Raw genomic sequence first — 24642 nt, 5'->3', positions numbered from 1 at the left:
AAACCTCCAATATGACTTGTTTGCCATATTCCACATTTCTTGAATGAGTTCAGTATTTTTTCATCAATACCTAGGAGTATCATTAAGTCCCTGTGATCTTCTCTAGTGGCCCCTGTTCATCTGTGACTTTTAGATCTTTTTGTTATCTGAGATTATTAGTATTTTTCCCATAGTTCTTTGATTCTAAAATATTTAATAAAAGTATTATAACTTGAACACATTTTCGAGAAATCTTTTGGAGAAATCTTTTAAAATGGACACATGGCAGTGGCTACCTTTCTGTATATTATTGCATATCTCTTTAATATCAACTCAATGTAGAATATGCCCTATGTCACTAAGGGGGACTCACACAGAGTGCTTGGAGCATATGTGGGAGGCACTTCTCTTATTAGAGCAGATGTTTCACCTGACACATGATCATGCGTGATTGCATTAGAACTTTCACAGCACTAAACAAAATGCTTTTCTCTTTCCCAATTCTCTGAATTTTCTGTAACTTACTTTGCCAGTAGTATATTAATGAATTAGATTAGATAGAGTAATTAGATAGATTAAATAGAATCACCAAGTATAATCAGACCTAGAATAGAAGGATTTATTGACTTTCTGTATTTGAAAACCACTGTTAATATCTTAATATTAACCCCTGACATTTTGGCACTCTATAGATCAGGCCATCTGTTTAAAATCAGACAAGGTGGTGGGATTAAAAAAATAATGTTTATTTGGGCAGCCCTGGTGGCTCAGCGGTTTAGCGCCACCTTCAGCCTGGGGTGTGATCCTGGAGTCCTGGGATTGAGTCCCACATCCGGCTCCCTGCCTGCTTTTCCCTCTGCTGTTCTCTCTCTCTCTCTTTTTCTCTGTCTCTCTCTGTCTCTCATGAATAAATAAATAAAATCTTTAAAAAAATAAAAATAAATTAATTAAAAAATAATGCTTTTTATGGATGTCTGACACAGTGTTAGCATTCTAGATGATATCTGTAATTAATCTTTCAGTTCTCACATTAAAATATATTAAAGTTTGATCTACTCAAACACACATTTTTGAGCTTTTAAAAAGAAATTTGTAACTACAATGTTTATTCAATATGTAGCAATTATTAAAAACTTAATGTTTTGTAAAATTTATCAAAAGTAACTAAACTACATTAGATGATATAAGTTATATAATTCCAGTTAGCCATATTGTATTTTTATTTGGGACTTTCAAGTTTTTGTAGTGCTTTATCATACATTATTTTGCTCATTCTTCTCAGTGATCCTATAAAATTGGCTTAAGCAGTTTACTCTCTCTGATATACAGAGGAAACTAGATTAAAACAGTTAAGTTTTAAGTGGCTTGTCCAAAACCACTTGACTAGCAAATGGAATCTAAACCAGAAGTTGGCACATTCACCATAATCTATTTAAATATTTTCCCATTCTGTTATTTGGACTCTTAATTCATTTCTTTCTCCACACTGTGTTCAATAATCTTTGTAAAATCTTTACCAGATCCTATCACTCACTTGATTAAACCTTCATAACAATTTACTCTTTTACTCAGGATGCAATTGTACATCCTTAATATGACCTTTATGCTCCCCTATGGGCTATGCTTTCCTCTTCCTATCTGTATCATAGGCCATTCCCATCCCCTGTTCACCAGGCTCCAGGCACACTGGGTTGCTCTTCCTTCTTCCTCTGTGACTCAAGACCTTCCTGTATGCTAATCACTCCACTTAGATTTCTGGTCCCTTCTTATCACCTGGTGACTCCCAGTCATCAAAGAGGTCTCATTTTAAATGTTAATTCCTCAGAGAAGCCTTCCCTTAACAAGACAAAACTAGTTCATCTTGCTATTATCTTTCAGCAAACCCTAATCATCAGTTTATACTGATATATTTATCTGTGTGATAATTCATTTAGTACCTGCCCTCTTCACTGTGTATAAGTTGGCTACTGTCAGGAACCATGTCTATTTGACTCCTTGCTGGTCTCTTGATCTGGTCCAGTATCTGGCACATAGCAGCTGCTCAGTAAACATTTGTGGTCTGAGTAGAATGAATAAATCCATATGGGTATGTACATAGCTCTTTTTCTAAGCTCTATTTTATATTTATCAGAATATATAGATTTTGCTCCATTTCCTGGGAATATGCAGATAAAAGAGGCTTTAAAAAAAAATTATTCATGAGAGACAGAGAGAAAGAGGCAGAGACACAGGCAGAGGGAGAAGCAGGCTCCATGCAGGGAGCTGGACCTGGGACTCCATCCCAGGTCTCCAGGATCACACCCTGGGCTGAAGGTGGTGATAAAACTGCTAAGCCACCCAGGCTGCCCCAAAGTGGCTTTTTGATACTTGAAACAATTTAAGCGAGTCTTAGAAAATTATTAGGAGAGAAGTTTAAGAAAATGAAATGGATTATCCAGGGAAATTGTGGAGTTTCTTTCCCTAGAGGTTTAATCAGAGAATAGTAATTAAGTTTGAGGAAGCTTAAGGTATATGCTAAGGCTCTGAGATACAGACCAGATCATTTGGTAGAAAAACAACTTGGACGTAATATCTTTCTTTTTTTATTTGTGTGTTTGATTCTTTGTCAAAGGCCCAACTCTTTGCTTGTGGCCAAATAGGGAGAGGACTTGGGAGCTTTATTCTCAATTCAGATGTCTTTTTTCTCCACTGTGATGTACAGTCAGCTCCACTATAATGCAACCTCTGTATTCCTAGAAATCATTGCACAAGGCTTGTGGGAAACATGGAAGTAGAGGCACAAGACTCAACAACTTGGTCAGTGACACATTAAAAATAACAACAACCTAGGAACCTAATAAAAATGACAGCTAACTTTTACTCGTGTTAAATGGTTAAGAAATACATAAATAGTGCAATAAACATAGGATTTCACCTTGAAAAAGGCAGGCAGCTGACTTGTGGAAGGGGTCACTGGAAGGGCTATGACTTGCGAGTTACTGTCAAGTGGCAGAAAGAAGGCTGCCTGAAACCAGAGGGCAAATATGCCACCAGATGTGGGTGGGGTGGCTCTTAACAGGCATAGTAACTGAGCACTGGCCAATCTGTCTTGAATGTGTGTGATTTGTGTATTTCTACACTAGGTTCCACAGGTTGCAGTTTTCCTTGTTCACTTCATGTTTCTCATGAATGAAATCAGGCATAAACTAGTAGAGATTTGGGTCATGCTCAAATTGGTCCCAACCAGAACCATTGCCTTAAAACGAATTTATACTTTTAAAATAAGTGTTAGGAGGCGGTCTATAATGAGGTAGGATGATCCTAAACTCACTTCCTCTAACAGACACACTAAATCTACAACTACATAAGAAAAACTTCTCTCTGAATACTCACTGAATATCTATTTGACATCAGATGAAAAAAGGACTACATTCAGGAGGGTTGTTGAGGCTGAGATCTGATCTCACCATAAACCCAGCAACTCACAGTCTGGAGGGAACTCAAAAATCCAGAGTTTGTCCTTGAAGAGTGAAGGGTTTGTAGCTTACATCAGGGACTCTAACTATTAAGACCAATACTTGACAGATGCACCCCCAAAACAATCTGCTTTGAAGACTCCCAGGGCTTATATCTATGAACCCCAAAAGGCTGTAGTGAAATGGGAAACAGCTCTTAAAAGTCTCAAGCACAGACTCACTCACCCCAGGGCTCAGCTCAGAAGTAGCAGCTTGTAAAGTATTCAGAGTATATGTCAAGAAGATTCATTTGCTAATCTTAAAGCATCTATTGGAGGGGCAGGTGCCTTTTGACATTCTCTCCAGGGATCGGGGCCCTGGCAGATGCTATCTTCATGTCCTCCCTCTACCAGGTTCCAGTGGCCTTAACACCCAAAGGGTAGCTTTTACATCTTACAGTGCCTTTGTTTGTTGACATTTGATACCCCAGTTTTTGTGGCTGCCACCAGGGGACCCATTGAGCACATACCTCCGGGGGCAAAAGTGGCTTGTAATCCTGAATACCATGGGAAACAATTGGAAAAATAGTTCTTGATAGATTGCCATTCCCAGGGTAGTATACAGATAGCCCGCTGAAAACACGGCCTTACTTTGTGAGAAGGTGTATTTGTATGTCCAGGAACTTCGGTCGAAGGGGCAGTTTCCTGGTCTGCCACACTCCTAGAGGCCTATTGAAGTGATCTCAGGGCTCAAGTTCCAAGTCTGGATGATGTGCCCAATGAGGTGATGCTTAGGGTTAGAAGAGAATAAAACTGGGATCAGGACGCTGGGAAATGTTAACTTGTGAGGACAACACAGGAACATGAACTAGGAAATGAGGATGAGAAGGGTCAAAAATAATTCATGATCTTGCATCAAAAAGAATAAAATACTTAGGGATAAATTTAACCAAGGAGGTAGAAGACCTGTATATCAAAAACTTCCAGACATTAATGACAGAAATTGAAGAAGACACAAATAAATGGAAATATATTCCATGCTTATGTATTGGAAGAATTAATACTGTTAAAATGTCCATACTATCCAAAGCAATATACAGATTCAGTGCAGTCCCTAGCAAAATTCCATTGACATTTTCATAGGAATAAAAAAAAAATCCTAAAATTTGTATGGAATGATAAAAGATCTCCACTAGCCAAAGCAATCTTGAGACAGAAGAATGAAGATGGAGGCATTATGCTCCCTGATTTCAAACTCTGTTACAAAACTATCATAATAAAAACATTATTTTATTGGCATAAAAAACAAATACAAAAATCAGTGGAACAGAATAAAGTCCAGAAATAAACCAGTGATTATATAGTCAACTTATGATGAAGGAGGCAAGAATACACAATACATAAAGGAGAGTCTCTTCAATAAATGGTGTTGGGAACATTGTACAGCCACATGCAAAGGAATGAAGCTAGACCATTCTCTTACAACATGAACAAAATAATTAACTAAAAATGGATTAAAAACTTTAATGTAAGACCTGACATCCTAAAATCCCTGTAAGGAAAACTGGGCAGTAAGATACTTGACATTGGTCTTGGTGATTTTTTGGATCTGACTCTAAAAACAAAAGTAAACAAGTGAGATCAAACAGAAATCAGCTTCTGCATATCAAAGGAAATCATCAACAAAATTAAAAGGCCACCTATTGAATATGAGAATGTATTTACAAATCACCTATCCAATTAGGGGTTAATATTAAAAATTTATACAGATCTACAATATGATAGCCAAAAACAAACAACCAATCAATCTGATTTAAAAATTGGCAGAGGATCTGAATAGACATTTTTCCAAAGGAGATTTTCAGGTTGCCAACTGATGCATGAAAAATGTTCAATATGAACAATCATCATGGAAATGGAAATCAAAACCACAAAGAGTTTATTGTCTCAGACCTGTTAGAATGGCTGCTATAAATAACAACAACATGAAGAAATAACATATTGAGAGAAGAGAACACTTGTGCACATTTGGTGGGGATGTGAATTGGTGCAACCATTATGGAAAACTGTATGGAAGTTCCTAGAAAAAAGAAAAGTAGAAGTATCATATGATCCAGCAATCTAACTTACGGGTATTTATCTGAAGTAAATGAAAATATTAATTCAAAAAATATGTGCGTGGGGGAGCTGAGAAGATGGCAGAGCAGTAGGGGTCCTCAACTCACCTGGCCCCACCAACTTACTTAGATTACTCTCAAACCATCCTGAAAAACTACGAATTTGACCTGAGATTTAAAGAGAGAACAGCTGGAATGCTACAGAGAAAAGGGTTTTTGCTTCTAACAAGAATCATCTGGGGTGAAATTTATTTAGGTCATGGTTGATATTCTTGACTCAGCCCGCTCATACAGCCACTCTGCACTGAGCAAAATGACTAGAAAGAAGAATTCACCACAAAACAAAGAATCAGAAACAGTACTCTCTGCCACAGGGTTACAGACTTTGGATTACAATTCGATGTCAGAAAGCCAATTCAGAAGCACAATTATAAAGCTACTGGTGGCTCTAGAAAAAAGCATAAAGGAATCAAGAGACTTCATGACTGCAGAATTTAGATCTAATCAGGCCAAAATTAAAAATCTGTATTAAATTAGATACAATCAAAATAAATAAATAAATAAATAAAATAAAATAAAATAAAATAAAAAAATAAATAAATTAGATACAATCCAAACAGGAGGTCCTAAGGACAGGAGCGAGAGTTAATGAGGTAGAGGAATGGGTGAGTGACATAGAAGACAAGTTGATGGCAAGGAAGGAAGCTGAGGAAAAGAGAGAAAAATAATTAAAAGACTATGAGAAAGGGAACTAAATGATAGCCTCAGAATGAAAAATCTGCATATTATTGGGGTTCCAGAGAGCACCGAGAGAGACAAAGGGCCAGAAAGCATATTTGAACAAATCATAGCTAAGATCTTCCCTAATTTGGGGAGGGAAACAGGCATTCAGATCCAAGAGATCCCTAACTTATATGGGGAGAAATATTAGATTAACATCAGACCTTCCACAGAGACTTGGCAGGCCAAAAAAGGCTGGCAGGATATATTCAGGGTATTAAATGAGAAAAACATGCAGCCAAGAATACTTTATCCAGCAAGGCTCTCATACAGGATAGAAGGAGAGATAAAGAGCTTCCAAGATAGGCAGAAACTGAAAGAATATGTGATGACCAAACCAGCTCTGCAAGAAATATTAAGGGGGACCCTGTAAAAGAAAGAGGAAGCCCAAAGAAATAATCCACAAAAACAGAGACTGAATAAGTATTACGGTGACAGTAAATTCATATCTTTCAATAGTAACTCTGAACATGAATGGGCTAAATGAGCCCATCAAAAGATGCAGGGTTTCAGACTGGATAAAAAAGCAAGACCCATCTATTGGTCGTCTACAAGAGACTCATGTTAGACCTAAGGATACCTACAGCCTGAAAATGAAAGGTTGGAGAACCATTTACCATTCATATGGTCCTCAAAAGAAAACTGGGGTAACAATCCACGTATCAGATAAATTAAAGTTTATCCCAAAGACTCTAGTAAGAGATGAAGACGGACACTATATGATACTTAAAGGATCTGTCTAACAAGAGGACCTAACAATCATGAATATTTATGCCCCTAATGTGGGAACTACCAAATATATTAATCAATTAATAACCAAAGTTAAGACATACTTAGATAATACACTAACACTGGGAGAATTCAACACAGCGCTTTCTGAAAATGACAGATCTTCTAAGCATAACATCTCCAAAGAAACAAGAGCTTTAAACGATACACTGGACCAGGATTTCACAGATATATACAGAACTTTCCATACAAATGCAAATGAATACACAGGCGCACATGAAACTTTTTCCAGATTAGACCACATACTGGGTCTCAAATCAGGCCTCAACCAATACCAAAAGATTGGGATGGTCTCCTGCATATTTTCAGACCATAATGCTTTGAAACTTGAACTCAATCACAAGAAGAAATTTGGAAGAAACTCAAACATGTGGAAGTTAAAGAGCATCCTGTTAAAGGATGAATGGGTCAACCAGGAAATTAGAGAAGAATTAAAAAGATTCATGGACACTAATGAAAATGAAGATACAACCATTCAAAATCTTTGGGATACAGCAAAAACAGTTCTAAGAGGGAAATACATCGCAATACAAGCATCCCTCAAAAAAATTGGAAAAAAACCCTCAAATACACAAGCTAACCTCACACCTAAAGGAGCTCGAGAAAGAACAGCAAATAAAACCTACACCATGCAGAAGAAGAGAGTTAATAAAGATTCGAGCAGAACTCAATGAAATAGACACCAGAAGAACTGTAGAACAGGTCAACAAAACCAGGAGTTGGTTCTATGAAAGAATTAATAAGATAGATAAACCATTAGCCAGCCTTATTAAAAACAAAAAGACTCTAATTAATAAAATCATGAATGAAAAAGGAGAGATCACAACTAATAGCAAGGAAATACAAACTATTTTAAAAACATATTATGAGCAGCTATATGCCAATAAATTAGGCAATCTAGGAGAAATGGACACATTCCTGGAAAGCCACAAACTACCAAAACTGGAAAGGAAGAAACAGAAAACCTGAACAGGCCAATAACCAGGGAGGAAATTGAAGCAGTCATTAAAAACCTCCCAAGACACAAGAGTCCAGGGCCAGATGGCTTCCCAGGGGAATTCTATCAAACGTTTAAAAAAGAATCAATACCTATTCTACTAAAGCTGTTTTGAAAGATAGAAAAGGACAGAATACTTCCAAGCTCGTTTTATGAGACCAGCATCACCTTAATTCCAAAACCAGACAAAGACCCCACCAAAAGGAGAATTATAGACCAATATCCCTGATGAACATGGATGCAACAATTCTCAACAAGATACTAACCAATAGGATCCAACAGTACATTAAGAAGATTATTCACCATGACCAGGTGGGATTTATCCCTGGGATGCAAGGCTGGTTTAGCACTCGTAAAACAATCAACGTGATAGATCATGTCAACAAGGGAAAAAACAAGAACCATATGATCCTCTCAATAGATGCAGAGAAAGCATTTAACAAAATACAACATCCATTCCTGATCAAAACTCTTCAGAGTACTGGGATAGAGGGAACATTCCTCAGCATCTTAAAAGCCATCTATGAAAATCCCACAGCAAATATCATTCTCAATGGGGAAACACTAGGAGCCTTTCCCCTAAGATCAGGAACACGACAGGGATGTCCACTCTCACCACTGCTATTCAACTTAGTCCTAGGATTCCTAGCCTCAGCAATCAGGCAACAGAAAGAAATAAAAGGCATTCAAATTGCCAAAGAAGAAGTCAAACACCCCCTCTTTGCAGATGATATGATACTGTACGTAAAAACCCTAAAAGACTCCACCCCAAGATTTCTAGAATTCATACAGCAATTCGACGTGTGGCAGGATACAAATTCAATGCCTAGAAATCAGTGGCATTTCTCTACATGGAGACTGAAGAAAGAGAAATTAAGGAATCAATCCCATTTACAATTGCACTCAAAAGCACAAGATACCTAGGAATAAACCTAACCAATGAGGTAAAGGATCTATACCCTAAAAACTACAGAACCCTTCTGAAAGAAATTGAGGAGACACAAAGAGATGGAAAAATATTCCATGCTCATGGATTGAAAGAATTAATATTGTGAAAATGTCAATGCTCCCCAGGGCAATTTACACAGTTAATCCAATCCCTATCAAAATACCATGGACTTTCTTCATAGAGTTTGAACAAATAATCTTAAGATTTGTGTGGCATCAGAAAAGACCCTGAATAACCAGGGGGATATTGAAAAAGAAAACCAGAGCCGGGGACATCAGAATGCTGGATTTCAAGCTGTACTACAAAGCTGTGATTGTCAAGATAGTATGATACTGGCACAAAAACAGACACATAGATCAATGGAACAGAATAGAGAATCCAGAAATGGGCCATCAACTCTATGGTTAATTAATATTTGACAAAGCAGAAAAGACTATCCCCTGGAAAAAGGACAGTCTTTTCAACAAATGGTGTTGGGAAAATTGGACAGCCAGCCACATGCAGAAGAATGAAACTGGATAATTCTCTTACACCTTCCACAAAGATAAACTCAAAAAGGATGAAAGATCTAAATGTGTGACAAAATTCCATCAAAATCCTAGAGAACACAGGTAGCACCCTTTTTTGAACTTGGCCGCAGCAACTTCTTGCAAGATACATCTATGAAGGCAAGGGAAACAAAAGCAAAAATGGACTATTCGGACTTTATCAAGATAAAATGCTTCTGCACAGCAAAGGAAAATGTCAGCAAACTAAAAGACAACCTACAGAATGGGAGAAGATATTTGCAAATGACCTGTCAGAGAAAGGGCTTGTATTCAAAATATTTAAAAAGCGTATTAAACTCCATAGCAAAGAAACAAACCATCCAATCATGAAATGGGCAAAAGACACGAACAGAAATTTCACCAGAGAAGACATATACATGGCCAACAAGCACATGAGAAAGTGCTCCGCATCCCTGCCATCAGGGAAATACAAATCAAAACCACAATGAGATACCACCTCAGACCAGTGAGAATAGGGAAAATTAACAAGCAGGAAACAACAAATGTTGTAGAGGATGTGGAGAAAGAGGAACTGTTTGCACTGTTGGTGGGAATGTGAACTGGTGCAGCCACTCTGGAAAACTATGTGGAGGTTCCTCAAAGAGTCAAAAATAGATCTGCCCTACAACCCAGCAATTGCACTGCTGGGGATTTACCCCAAAGATACAGATGCAGTGAAACAGCAGGACACCTGCATCCCCAATGTTTCTAGCAGCAATGTCCACAATAGCCTTGGTGTCCATCGACAGATGAATGGATAAAGAAGATGTGGTCTATGTATTACTCAGCCATTAGAAATGACAAATACCCACCATTTGCTTCGATGTGGATAGAACTGGAGTGTATTATGCTGAGTGAAGTAAGTCAATCAGAGAAGGATAATCATATGATTTCACTCATATGGGGAATATAAGAAATAGTGAAAGGGATTATAGGGGAAAGGAGAGAAAATGAGTGGGAGATATCAGAGAGGGTGACAAACATGAGAGACTCCTAACTCTGGGAAACAAACAAGGGGTAGTGAAAGGGGAGGTGGGTAGAGATATGGGATTACTGGTTGATGGGCACTGAGGGGGACACTTGACGGGATGAGCACTGGGTGTTATATGTTGGCAAATCGAACTCAATCAATACTAAATCAATAAATGAATGGATGAATGAATGAATAAATGAATGAATGAAAAAAAATATGTGTGCACTCCTGTTTATTGTGGCATTACTTACAATAGCCAAGATATAGAAACAATCTACATTTCCAGGATGGATGGAAGAAGATGTGGCATGTATACACACACACACACACACACACACACACACACACACACAGGAGAACTGACTAGCCTAACAAGAAAAAAAAAAAAGGTAGGGTTTGGGGGTGGGACTTGGGGTTAGAAAAACTTGGTTTTGCTCCTAGAGCTGTCATTTCTAGCAGTGGAACCCTGAGCAAGCATCTTCCCTGTCTTTATACGATTTCATTTATCTTTAAATGAGGTTGGTAACAATCGACTTTGCCAAGCTATCCTGAGGGCTAGATGAAGTAATGAAGGTGGAAACATTCTCTAAATTGTGAATTGGTCTCTAACTCTAGATTTTTCTCATAGAACTTATTTCAGAGGTAGAGACATCAATTGTGGAAGAACGCAGGGTTGAAGTTCACCCACACAGAGTCAGCTTTTGTTGAGAAAACTGCATACACTTGCCTTTTGAATGAAAGTAAAGCCCATGACTCTAAAAGGAAGGGGTGCTGTAGTGTGGTGAAGTGTCCTATAAAGACGTGCCTCACATCATGTGGACTCAGCCCAGGAGCCAGTGTTTGTATTCCTGTTGAAGCAGTTTGGGTACACTGGTAGGAGAAGCCAATGAGAAGAAGGGGAAGAGGTGAACTCACTTAAAGACACTGGGAGAAATACAACTGTGGTCCCCAATGAGTTTAGAAAAACACTCATAATTTTTTAAAGAGGGCTTCTTAAAGCCAGCCCAGCCAGGGATTCAATGGAAAGAGAGATGTCATAGAAATTTGACCTCATCAGATCTGCAACCTAGATTTCACATTGTTTTTTACTTACTACTCCTTAGTACTGAGCAGCATCTTATAAATAACACTCAACTGTTCTGCATTTCTCAATCCCTTTCACTCTCCATGCTATAAAAGGTAGAGAGCAAACCTGTGGGATAAAATAAAAATTACTTGGGGGACAAATCAGTTTATATTGAGGATACAGCTATTACCAATAAAATAATAAAAAAAAAAAATCTGGCCAATCCATTGATACCTTCTTTTGTTACTTTTATACATGTTTTATAATCTGAGTAAAAGAAAATTATTTCCCTTTTGTTTGGAAAGTAAACATGGCTTATTGTCAAGCTTTGATGGTTTAATTGAAATACACACAATTTAAACGGAATATATTTTAGTAAACAACTTTTGCCTCATTACTCTTTGAATTCCCTAGAACTTTCTCTGATTGTGAGGGTATCATTTTATTTGTATTTGGAAAGCATTAAAAAATTGAACAGAAAAGTTTATTCATATGGAAAATATGCTCCTTTATTAGATTTTGAGGATTCTTCAGTATGACAGTGAGCAAATCTATGTGACATTCTTCACTTGTGAAAGAAAAAGGGATGCAAAATGTCACCTTTTTCATAGGATGTGCTTTTTAACTATTTAACATGTACCATTTGTTTTACTTGTTTTTTTTTTTTAATTTTTATTTATTTATGATAGTCACACAGAGAGAGAGAGAGAGGCAGAGACATAGGCAGAGGGAGAAGCAGGCTCCATGCACCGGGAGCCCGATGTGGGATTCGATCCCGGGTCTCCAGGATCGCGCCCCGGGCCAAAGGCAGGCGCTAAACCGCTGCGCCACCCAGGGATCCCTGTTTTACTTGTTTTGGGAATCAAAGCACAGTCTTCCAAATTCTATAATAAAGGTGACTTATGATGTTCCTTCTAGTCCAATGAGTTTATATAGAGAGGAGTGTTGATTATGTGTAATAACAGAAATTTTATTTTTATCTTCTTATTGTGGTAAAATATATGTAATAAACTATAAATAATGAAAGATAAGTTAAAATGAAATTAATAATAATATAAAATATATGTAATAAAATTTTTGCCACTCTATTTCTACAAAAATTTGATTTAGTATGTTTCTCCCTACAAAACCATGTTTTTCTTCTTTTCCAAAGCTGCTGGACATTACAGAATAAAGATTTGATTTTGATTTTACTTTTTCTGAATCTGATAGAAGTAACTGATTTTATGGGGGTTAAAAATAAACTACTAAAGAGTTTGGCTTGACTTAGCTAAAGGCCAGCTCCAGAATCAATAAGCAAATATATTTCCAGTATGATAAATAACAAAAAATATATATATAATGTTAGTCATAGTCCTAATCTCAAACAGATGTTTATGTAGGTGGAAAAACACAATAAATGCACATGAAAATAATAATAGACGAAAGTAAGTAAGAGCATGCAGGGTGGCAAAGTGCCTAGCAGCTGTGGAAATCAAGGAAGGGAGAGAACAATGAAGTGATATGGGGAAGTTCTAGAGAGGTTGCTCAAAGCCAAGCCTGGCAGTGTCCCTAGTTTTTTTTTTTTTTTTTAAGATTTTATTTACTTATTCATGAGAGACAGAGACATAAGCAGAGGGAGAAGCAGGCTCCCTGCAGGGAGCCCGATGTGGGACTTGATCCCAGGACCCCAGGATCATGACCTGATCCAAGGGAAGGTGCTCAACCACTGAGCCACCCAGGTGTCCTGTCCCTAGGCTTTAAATAGACTTCAAAGAGCTTGTTAAGTAGGAGGAAGAGCATGGTCACAGGTGTACAGGCAGGAGAATATATATATATATATATGTATATATGTATATACACACACACACATATATGTGTGTGTGTGTAAATATATATATATTAGAAGATCTTGGTTTATTTCCAAATTATGGTTTATTGTTTCCTTCCTGAACCTCAGGAGAACTTTCCCCCATGAGTTAGAGGTGGAGAAAATCCACCTTTCCTATCACTTCTGGTGAATACACCCTATGCAGTAGATAGCATTTTATTCTGTATAATGCATGGTTCAGAGGCATCATGCAGCCTGCAGCCTTTGCTTCCCTTCTTTCCCTGTAAGAATGTGAGCCATTCTTAGTCAGGCACTGAGTTGTTCTTTGGTTTTTATTGCAGAATATCTATTCTGCATGCAAAGTGCTCACATTAGTAGCAACCATAACCATAATAGCATGACATGCTTAAAAAGAAAAGCAGTAGAGCAACAAAACTAAAACAAAACCAAAAAGACATTGGCATGAATGAGTTAATATCAGGGGGATTTGAGTTTGCATGCTCTTGACTGGTTCTGGAAGTGAGTTTTTGTGGAACCATCTATTCTGGGTCATCCAGTCCTTTGAAACACTGATTCCCGTTTATGAATGAGCTAGTTTTCTGGGATAATAAAGAAAGTTGGTGGTTTAGCCTATTTATATCTGTAAAAACCTAACTGGACAAATAAAAACAAATTATTTAACCTTATTCTTGTCAGCTCCACAGCCTAATTAAGCTGAAATTATGGGTCTTTGTACACAAATCACTTTTGTTCCTTTAAAAATATATACTAGAGATTGAAGAGATGAAATAATTCTGAACCAGGGACTAATGATCTTACTCATCATTTCTCAAATTGTAATACATTTGATAGTATTATTGGGTCATAGATCTTCATATCTGCACAAGAAGCCACCTGGTTTAGTGAAAATTATTCGAGTACTAGAGACACATCAGCCAGGATTGAAAACTGTTACCTTTTGGTTTTTATGACAAATTACTCAGATGCCTCTGATCCTTCGTTTTCTTGTCTATAATAGGAGGTTAGTAATAGGACCTACTTCATGGGGTTGTAATGAGGATGAAGTTAATTTATATATAAAGTCCAAGTTAGCACTTAGTAACTGACAGCTATTACTAATTATTTTTTCTTAGAGTAATTAAGAAACACCTCCTTAAAAGTCATCCTTTTTGTGCCTTTTATAGCATGAGAAGCTGATGCATGAATTGGAAGAGGAGAGACACTTACGTCTTCAGAGTGAGAAGCGGTTGCAGGAGGTGACACTGGAGTCTGAGCGCAACAGAATTCAGATGCGTGGCCTCCAGCAACAGTTCTCCAGGTATGTTCTGAACTGAACCTCTTGTTCCGGGAGGGGTATCTCTTCCTGCACCAAGAGCCCATGTGGTTGAATTTCCTTTATGAATGCTTTTGTTGAATTGAGGAGCTAATTTACCAACACCTTAGACCTTGTCCTCTGTCCATGCCATCATACGGCATTTGGGCCAATTTGTTGAAACTTGCTATTTGCACCTCACATAGTATAGTCTTGGCTTTATTGGATCCGGTTGTCTTTTTTCCCTTGATGGCTTTCCAAGGGATTTTCCAGTAAGATGTGGTAGCTGTGTGACCTATAGGAATATCCTGTGAAATGCCAGCCAGGAGGATGAAATTTTTCCGGTCATCATAATTCTATTTTAAGGAAGATAGAGAATGTGAATCCAATCATTCAGTAAGCTCTTACTCATACTTAAAGGAAACATTTACCAATAGTTTAAAAAAATCAAAATCAATTCATTTCTTTCCTTTAAAAAGACCTAACTTGAATTTGAAAGGAACATTCTGAAAAGTAGCTTTTAGGTTTAATTCCCACACAGTCAGAATATTTCAGCTTCCAGTTACGGTTACTATGGGGCTAGGTGAAGGTTTAATCTGTTATTTAAAATCTATTCAGTTCCATGGAAAAAACACAAACCTGCGCTCTTCCAGTCCTGGGACCAGATACGGGAACTCTGTGAAGGACAGTTTACTTTCATTTCTGTATTTCACTTCGCCATTTGCAAAATCAGGAAATTCATTTTTTTTTTTTCCTTCATGAGATCCCAGGCTGAATCAAGTTTGAGAAGTTGCCCTAAAATTTTCCTGATCAATCTATGTAGGTCTTGTCTTTAGTTTACCATTAGGATTTGGATATGATCAGTGATGGCTTCCTCATTATGAAGCTTTTCTAATGATAGCTTAAGTTTTGGATGTGTCACAGGGAGAAACCGAAGTTGAGCCTCCAGTGATTTATCTCATTGTGACTAATACCATAATGCTGTGACTTTGGTTTAGAAGCTTCTTGGAGATACAGGTTGGAAAGGATGGATGACCCCTCTGCATTCAGAGTCATAATTTAATGCCCTTTTCCGCTCTCTGAGCCCATGATAATACACAGGTGCTAAAGAAGTGTACCAATCAATACTTAAACAAATGCATGTCCCACCCCTCTCAGGCTATTACTTATACAAACTTGTGTTTAATTTTTCATTTGTTTGATGGCAACTCTCACTTTTTGTCTCCCAACTGGAAATAATAGATATCCCCCCTCCAACTTTTGAAGCAGCTCTAAAATAAGCACTGCTTTGTAATGTTTGCCATTTTAGTGATACAGGAAAGGAGGAGGTAGACGGCCCTACCTCGCACTATCTAATTGAGATGTCTCTGTATTCAAGCTATTGATTTACAGGGCGTGAGACACATGGCACAGTAAATTATTTTTATATGATGCCAGGTCATCTGCTATAAATCAGATGATACCCATATGGGTCTGAGTTGCACAAGAGCCAGGGCTACATCCTAGCCTGAAAGAGAAGATAATTATATGTAGAACAAATAGTGGTTGGTTTTTACATACTGCATTTCCTCCTGCTGTAATCAGTTTCTCTATGTAAATCTTCATTGGAACTAAGGAGTTCGAGTCCAGTTATAGCCAGACAACTAATGTAAATCAGCAAAGGAGTAAGGAAAAGCATATATCACAGATAATTACACAAAGGGAAAGAAGGAAATAAACCTTAAGAGACTCTTAATGATACAGAACAAACTGAGGGTTAAGGGAAGGAGGTGGGGGGGGTAGGCTAGATGGCTGATGGGGATTAAGGAGAGCACTTTTTTGTGATGAGCACTGGGTGTTGTATGTAAGTGATGAATCACTGAATTCTACTCCAGAGGCGAATATTACACTGTATGTTAACTAAGTAAAATTTAAAGAAAAAAGAAAACAAATGAGCAAAGGGGAAAAAAAGGACAAACCAAGAAACAGACCCTTAACTATAGAGAACAAACTGATGGTTACCAGAGGGAAGGTGGGTGAGGGGGTGGGTGAAATAGATGATGGGGATTAAGAAGTACACTTGTGATGAGCACAGGGTCATGTATGGAAGTGTGGAATCACTGTATTGTCCACCTGAAACTCATATTGCACTATATGATAACTAATTGGAATTTAAATAAAAACTTTTTTAAAAAGATAATTACCCAATAATTTAAGTAGGCCCACTACACCATGTTTGATGGCCTTTTACATTTTAAACTTTGGTTTGTACGATGCTTCTGGTAATGTTTATTTAAACAATCCTGTTACTATAATTTAAGTCTTTGTAAAATTCTCCATATTATAGGACATGTATATAGCATATTACCCTTGGACATGGTCCACATCTAATTGCTCACATAAATAATTTCCATAATCCAAATAATTGTGTTGAATTTAAAACCTTTATATTCATAATTTTTTTCCTTTTCTACGAGTCGAGTTCATTTTGTATATGACTCTTTGAGATGTAAACTTCCTTTGAGTATTGCTTATAGGATGAGTTTAATTTTGAAAATTAGTGCCAGAATCCCATCTTTTCAAAGGATGTGAAGTTGCTTACAATAAAAAGTAACTTCACAATAGGACTAATAACATAAAAATAGGAAATAAGAGCCCCCAAAAGGGTGGTATGACAAGTAATAGTACTTACATGGCTTGCCATGTTTTCTGAGAGTGAGCATTTGATTTAGCTCTAAGATTTCTGGCAGACTAGATCATATGTAATTGTTATTTCCTAGACAAAGGCTACTACTCCTCAGGGAGAGAAACATTGTCTCTGGTAACAGACCCATGTTAGAACACATCCATCGGCCCCTTCAGAGATAGCATTGGAGGATATAACAGACAATTGTCCAAAATGGTGCAGATTAGGAAAAATTCATAGAAGTATTGCTACTTCTGCAATGTCACTCGTGTCTACAAAGTTAAGGGATTTCTGAATGTCACAGTACATGAAATAAGAATGGTGGTTTCATGTCTAAATGATAATGAGTAAATAGAACTCTAGTACTCATGGTTGTCAAGTCAGGCACCCTACAGCAAGTTCACGGGAATCTCTGGATAGACACGTGCTGCATCTTTCTGATACTTGTTTTATTAACCTGGAGTGAAGAGGCATGAGATGCTGAGGCAGAGCTGCCCAGAAGTATTTGCCCAGTATAGTTGATGGTGTTTTTGCCACAGGGGCATCTAACTGGTAGTGAAGGAGATTCTGGAGTCTGAGATTCAGGGTTGAGGTGAGGCATTGGAGGGGAAAGTAGATAACGAAGTTAGAAGCAAGGACAATTAGATGTACATGCAAAGTAGAGTTCAGGTGTCAGAATCAATGCTGCATGGCTTAGTCCAAAGCTTGATTTTATGCAGTTACAGTGAGGTGATACGCCTGGTGGCTTAAAGGCACCAGCCAAACCTGAACATTGTGATTATCTGTGGTAATGAGTAATGGGATCACTTAGGTGATAAAAATCTATAAAAACGTTTGAAAGAGTAGTTCTCTTTTATGTCACTACCAAACCTTCATTTATAATCCCCTTTTCCCTCTTGACCTCTGATTAGGGTGTAATGATCAGCAGCGGTCCAAAATTTGGGCAATAAAAGAAAAAAGAGAGATAAAGATGTGACCAGAGATTACATAATCAGCTCTAAGCTCATAAATCAGAAATTACCTGCACTGAGAGTAATTCAGGCAGCCATAACAAGCTTGAATCAGACCATTTACAACCTTTCATATAAATATATAGAGAAGAAAAGATACTTCCAAATGAAATCTTCCCCATACATGAAGGAACATTTCAATAGGCTGGTACTGAGTGGCAGGTAATGGTATCATTAGGGCTTCTTTGTCTTGATATTTGGTGATACAAATTGAAGATGCTTTCCAGATGTCATAGTGATTGTTTAACCTGTCATCTGAGTGGTATACGTAGCTGGGCATATTTTATGTGGGATTAACTTTGTGTTGCACGCTTCTGTAATTCTGTAACTGTTCATTTGAACTGTGCATGTCAGCCAGCCAAGGTTAATGATGTGAGTGTGGCTCACATCATACCTGCCCGTCTATGTAAAGATTAGTGTTGGAACCCCCAGTGTCATTACCTTGAGTGAATGAGGTGTTTGTGCATCAGTTAGATTCACCTAGACAAGCACATCAGGAACATGATTTCCAACCGGGGGAGCTCTGTTGACGTAGAATAACAATGATTAGGAAGGACCAGATTGTGAAGAAATAAGCAATACAGACTACTGATTTAATGCAAACCACGCAGGATTTGCACCTGTATTTGAGTTGATTCCTTTTGAAACAATCCAGTCAATGTGTAGGTTATTGCTGAAAGCTGCTGCTCTTATCAATCAAACATTTTATTGTGTGTACAGGAAGATAGAATACAGTATGTGTCCTCAAAACATGGAGACTCTAGAAAGAGAAGACTAATGTACATATATGAAAAAAAACTATATTTCTAGCTTAGCTGTAAGTAAAGCGACATTTTGTTCAAATTCAGGACAGACTTCATATTTTTAATGGTATGTTGTCATGCAAAGGCATGAATTAAGCCAGATGAAATTAGCACAAATTAGCTATATGCTACTAGCAATACACGTTTATCAGATGACAGCTTTGTGCTACAGTATGTTTGAAGCTTTAAATTAGAATCAACCTGCATCAGGATGTGTGGGTGGCTCCATGGTTGAGCATCTGCCTTTGGCTCATGGTATGATCCTGGGGTCCCAGGATCGAGTTTTGCATCAAGCTCCCCGTGGGGAGCCTGCTTCTCGCTCTGCCCCTCTCTGTGTGTCTTTCATGAATAAATAAATAAAATCTAATAAAAAAGAATAAAAGTAAATCAGAATCAACCTGGTAGTCTCACCACCAGGAAGATGTATTTTATAAATGATACTGATAGTGAACCATATCACACCCAAAGCATCATCAGGAATCAATTAGTGTTTCTCTGCAGCCTTGAAATGTTCCCTGTTTGTGTGTTTGTACACATGTGCATGCACATATGTTTGTGTGTGTATTTATACCATGCGGTGTTAATTTAAGTAGAGGGAACGATTAAGCTTTGTCACCCATAATAGACAAGAATAGTTAAAAATCACCCAAATGAAGACTAGGCTTTTCCCCCTCTACCTCCAGAATTTCTCTGCACCCATTTTGACCTTCTCTCCCTACACAGTTATCTGCTGCCTCGGAGCTATTTCTTTGCTTACTGTAACGGGGATTTCTCCTATCTCAGTTGATTGCTAAGCTTAAGTGCATTTGGCTGCATTCTGAACTTCAAGGAGACGTAAATGGAGATGGTTTTACTGCTTAACTCGTTCACTGGTTGCTGTTCACATTATCAGTTCTCAGAGACTTTATGGAAGCCTAGAGTTCATTTTCTGCTGCCCATTTGGAAGCTGTAGGCACCTGGCATAGAAGTGTGTGTTGAAGAGGATAATATGCCCTTAAATGTTCTACCCACGTATTCCCTTCTGCCTCTGTGTCTGTCAGGTACATTAAAAGAACATTTTCTCTACATCTTTAGAAGGAATAAAACATAACTAGATGAGAAAAGCTGTCGATTGACCTTTGGACAATCAACAGCACAGAGCTCTTGTGCTCCTCTTCTACATTTGTTCCTATCTCAGACCTTCGTCAACTTTAACCTATCACAGGGGCTGGCTCTCCTGAGTGCCTTGTTCCTCCTGATGAATATAGAGGATAATTTTCTATTGATTTGGAGTTGCTATTTCCACACTATCACCAATAATTTTAGCTGAGACTTTTTGTAAAAATGGAGGCCTCTCATCTCCTTTGAGAAAATCTACTAGAAGTTTAAAATGGAAAAGCAACATTGCTTAAATGATACATTTTCTTCAAATCACACAGATGGAAAAAAAAAGGTTTTAAATAGCATCTTTTAAAATGCCTGGTTCACATAATATGGATCATGTTTTGATGTCAGAAGTTTATATCTTAGTGATGTAGTGTATAAGCTCTTGCTTGAGCAAAGCAGAGGGAAGCTAAAACCAACTATAAGAGGAGAGAGAGAGAGGGAAAAAAAAGCCATTTTCAGCTCCCTAAGCAACTGCTAACTTAACTGCTAAACATTCCTTAATTCCTTTGTATTTCTGTTTCTGCATAAGACATGATGACATTGTCAAAATTTCCATAAATTCTTAACAAAGTTATATGTTTTTGAATAGAAAAACATAGAAGTTATATTGCCACTATTTGTCCCTGGTAGAAAAAACAGTTTTAACACAGAGTATAGTTCCAAATTTATTTCAAAGAGCACCATCCTATTAAATGGAGCTTCTTAGGACCTGATTCTAGCTCCAGTTCTAACTAGAAGTTGGATTGCTTATGGTTTTATAGTTCTTATGGTTTTTAAAAGGCAGTGTATTTCAACTGAAGCGCATTACTTAAGTGAAACTATAATTATATTGTTGTAGCCATGCCTTCTTGAAGTTCTAACAACAGGCTTTTGTGTTAGGGACTTGGAGGGAACTATCTTGCTCTCCACACTTCACCGTGATCACGGTGAAGCTCTGTGAGGTTGGGCTCTTGCCATGTCTATTTTGGTTACTTGACTCTGGAGAAGTTGAGATTAGAAAACTGCCAAGCCCAGATGAGGTATTTCTGTAGAGGACAGCTAAAATTGAATACCAAGGAACTTGACTGGCAAAAGGAAGCTACGATCCTCTGCAGTGGACATAATCATTATTACTCTTGGCTCTGATGTTGTCTGCTTTAGGATTTATTTGAACTGGTTTGGGAAAAAGCCTGAACAGAGAGAGCTTTATGACATCCAAAATTGTTTTCAGTTTTAAACAGTCTCTCTGAAGAAATAGCCATCAGTAAAACAACAACAGAAAAAACCAACAAAACAAAAACAGTGATTTAGTTTCTCTTCTAAATATTTTTTTAAATTACCCATTATACTCTTACTGTGTTCCTATCCCCACCCCAATACTTTTTTTTTCTTTAAAAAAAAATTACATACAGTATATAGAATCCATTTTATTTTAAAATTGGAAACTAAATTCATTCTTACTCTCAATAATAAACACTCTTTTGGTCAGATCTGCAGAAAATCCATTTTTTTAAGTGTACAGTTTAATCAGTTTTGACAAGCATATACCATCATGTAACCAAATCAAAATATAGGATATTTTCCTGTGCCTGGAAAGTTCCCTTATTTCCTTTTGTTCTCCGTTAAGACTCCATATCCTAAGCCCCTGGCAATGGCTGATTTGATTTTTCTCCCTGTAGTTTTCCTTTTTCCAGAAAATCATATAATTGAAATTAGAAAATAGTTCACTTTCTGTGTCTGGTTTCTTTCACTCAATGTGTCTTTTGACATACATCTTTGCTGTTACATGTGGCAATAATTCATTCCCTTTTATTGGTCAGTAATATCCCATTGTGTAAAAGCATCTATTTGTTTATCCATTCAGCAATTTGTGGGTTTCTTCCAGTTAGGGGTGAGTATAAAGTTGCTATAAACTTGGAACTTTCATGCTCTAGTTTCAGTGTTTTCATTTCTCTTGGGCAGATAACGAGGAATGAGATTAGAGAGTTTTGTAGAAAGTGTACATTCAACTTTATAAGAAACTGCCAAACTTTTTCTACTTTGAAATTTGCTGTGCAATTTGGCATTCTCACTATCGATGTATAGGAGTTACTCCATGTTAGCAAATGCTTCTTGAAAAACAAAACATAGATATAGAAAACCACACACAAAAATAACTAGCTTAATGAATTACTCTTTTTTCCCCAAATTAATTAATTAATTTATGAGAGAGCACGTGAAAGAGAGAAATCATAAGCAGGGCAGTAGAGGGGGTAGAGGGAGAAGCAGACTCCTCATTGAGCAGGGAGCCCCATGTGGGACTTGATCCCAGGACCCTGAGATCATGATCTGAACTGAAGGCAGACACTTAACCTACTGAGCCACCCAGGCACCCTTAATGAATTATTTTTCTAAGGGAATGAACACTCTTGTAACCAATATCAAGTCAAGAAAGAATTCCGCAAGGCACCCAGAATGACCCTGGGGGTCTCTTCCCAATCTCAACCTTCACTTCCCCCAATAATATCCTGCCTTTATAGCAATAACCTCTGTGTTTTTAATAATGTTACCACTTATTGTGCATCTCCAGACACTGAAGTTTAGCCTTGGCTGTTTGTTATAAAACTGATTATATATTTTAGTTTTTTTTTTTTTTTTGACAAATAGATTACCTTCTATCACTTGCTTTTCTTTCAAATATCTATGGAAGAACCTAGAGCATTTGGACTACAGTTTCTCAGTTTAAAATTTTTGTTTGCTATTCTTGGGACAGTTTAATATGTTTTTCTGTTCTCCACATTTTCTGCAAATTAGCATCTGTTTCCAAACATTGTTCTTAACAATAATCTAAATAAAGAGATCAAGGTTATTGTTGCCTAAAGGGTGGAGAACTTTTCTGACACCCCCATACATTTCTTGCATGACAAACAGTAATGTTTGCCATAGTATATATCCAATAAGTATTTGCTGCTTGAAGAATGAATGAATGAGTGAATGAATGAATGAATGAATGAATATCTTCACTGGAACAGAAAGGTGCAGCCAGCGTTGTACTATGAAAGACTTAGGTTAAACATGGAAGAATTTTAAAGATAGTGTGTTTATGATAGAAATTTGCTTCCAAGAGAGGTTGTAGAATGGCCGTTCCTGTGAATCTTTTAAAATTTTGATAATAGTCATCATTCTTAGAGTTATAAACCATGATGGCCTGGGAGGATGAACACCCAATTTCCCATTCCTGGGCTTCTATGATAGAGTACTCACCTATAAAATATGAGTTGCCTTTTTCAGAATATTCTTTGCAGAATTCCTGACTGCAGGGCACTAAATGGAATTTGGTGCATTAAAAGTTTACTTCCCATAGGGTAAAGTTTACTTTCAGAGAGTGTTTTATGACCCTGAGATAACATTTCTTTGAATGCTTCTATGGTAGCATATGGGACAAATGCAATGCAGAAGTCTGAGGAGTGAGGATAATTTTCTGATTACCTTTTTGGTCCATAGGCAGTGCCTGTAATGAATGGTATCCCCACAGAGTGTGTTCTCTGAATGCTAGTCGTAAATATTTGGACCTGTTCTTTAGGATCCTTTGTGTAATTGTGAAAAAGTATTCAGTTAAGATGATTCTTATTTATAAATGTCTACATCTGCTGTTAACGAACAGCCTTGAGCTTTTAGGAATGTTCCCAAGAATAAAGCAGGGAATTAGCTGTGCCCAAGCTATGGGCTCCTGACAAAAGAAATGTGTTGTGATTTTCATTAAATTGTATTTTAGAATTCTTTGCACATTTCTGCTGACCAAAGGTTTTCACCTGTCATTTGGAGTTAGCTGCAATTGACAGGATATGTTTTCACGGAACTCAAAGATGAGTTTCTTTTGCCATGTTTAGTCTCTATAACATTTCAAGTTGTTATATTTCATAATAAGCATTTTTATTATTATTAACATCATGGTCACAGAAATGATGTTTTATACTTCATTTATTTATTTTTAAAAGATTTTATTTATTTATTCAGAGAGAGAGACAGAGACAGAGACACAGACACTGAGAGAAGCAGGCTCTGTGCAGGGAGCCCGATGTGGGACTCAATCTCAGGTCTCCAGTATCACGCTCTGGGCCAAAGGCAGGTGCTAAACCACTGAGCCACCCAGGGTTCCCTACTTATTTTATTTTATGATGTCTCCCAAACTGTTCCTTACATTATGTCATTCAGTTTTCACTCTAACCTTTGGCATGGCAAACGAAGTATATTGTGATATCATAATTTTAATAAATATCACTATTGAACCTTACAAAAAAACAAAG

General features: G+C 37.3%; 1 protein-coding gene across 11 annotated transcripts in view; it reads left to right on the top strand.

The window, feature by feature from the left end:
- Positions 1–24642, top strand: part of NCKAP5 (NCK associated protein 5) — a 973837-nt gene that overhangs the window by 517959 nt on the left and 431236 nt on the right. For all 11 annotated transcript variants that reach the window (XM_038565025.1, XM_038565023.1, XM_038565024.1 and 8 more), the window contains one exon: positions 14626–14759. In XM_038565025.1, the coding sequence (XP_038420953.1) occupies positions 14626–14759 (134 nt within the window). The remainder of the gene's footprint in view (positions 1–14625; positions 14760–24642) is intronic.

Source organism: Canis lupus, chromosome 19, assembly GCF_011100685.1.
Source record: "Canis lupus familiaris isolate Mischka breed German Shepherd chromosome 19, alternate assembly UU_Cfam_GSD_1.0, whole genome shotgun sequence".
NCBI classification, from domain to species: domain Eukaryota; kingdom Metazoa; phylum Chordata; class Mammalia; order Carnivora; family Canidae; genus Canis; species Canis lupus.
The sequence above is the reverse complement of the archived record's forward strand: the minus strand, read 5'-3'. Positions and strand labels throughout refer to the sequence as shown.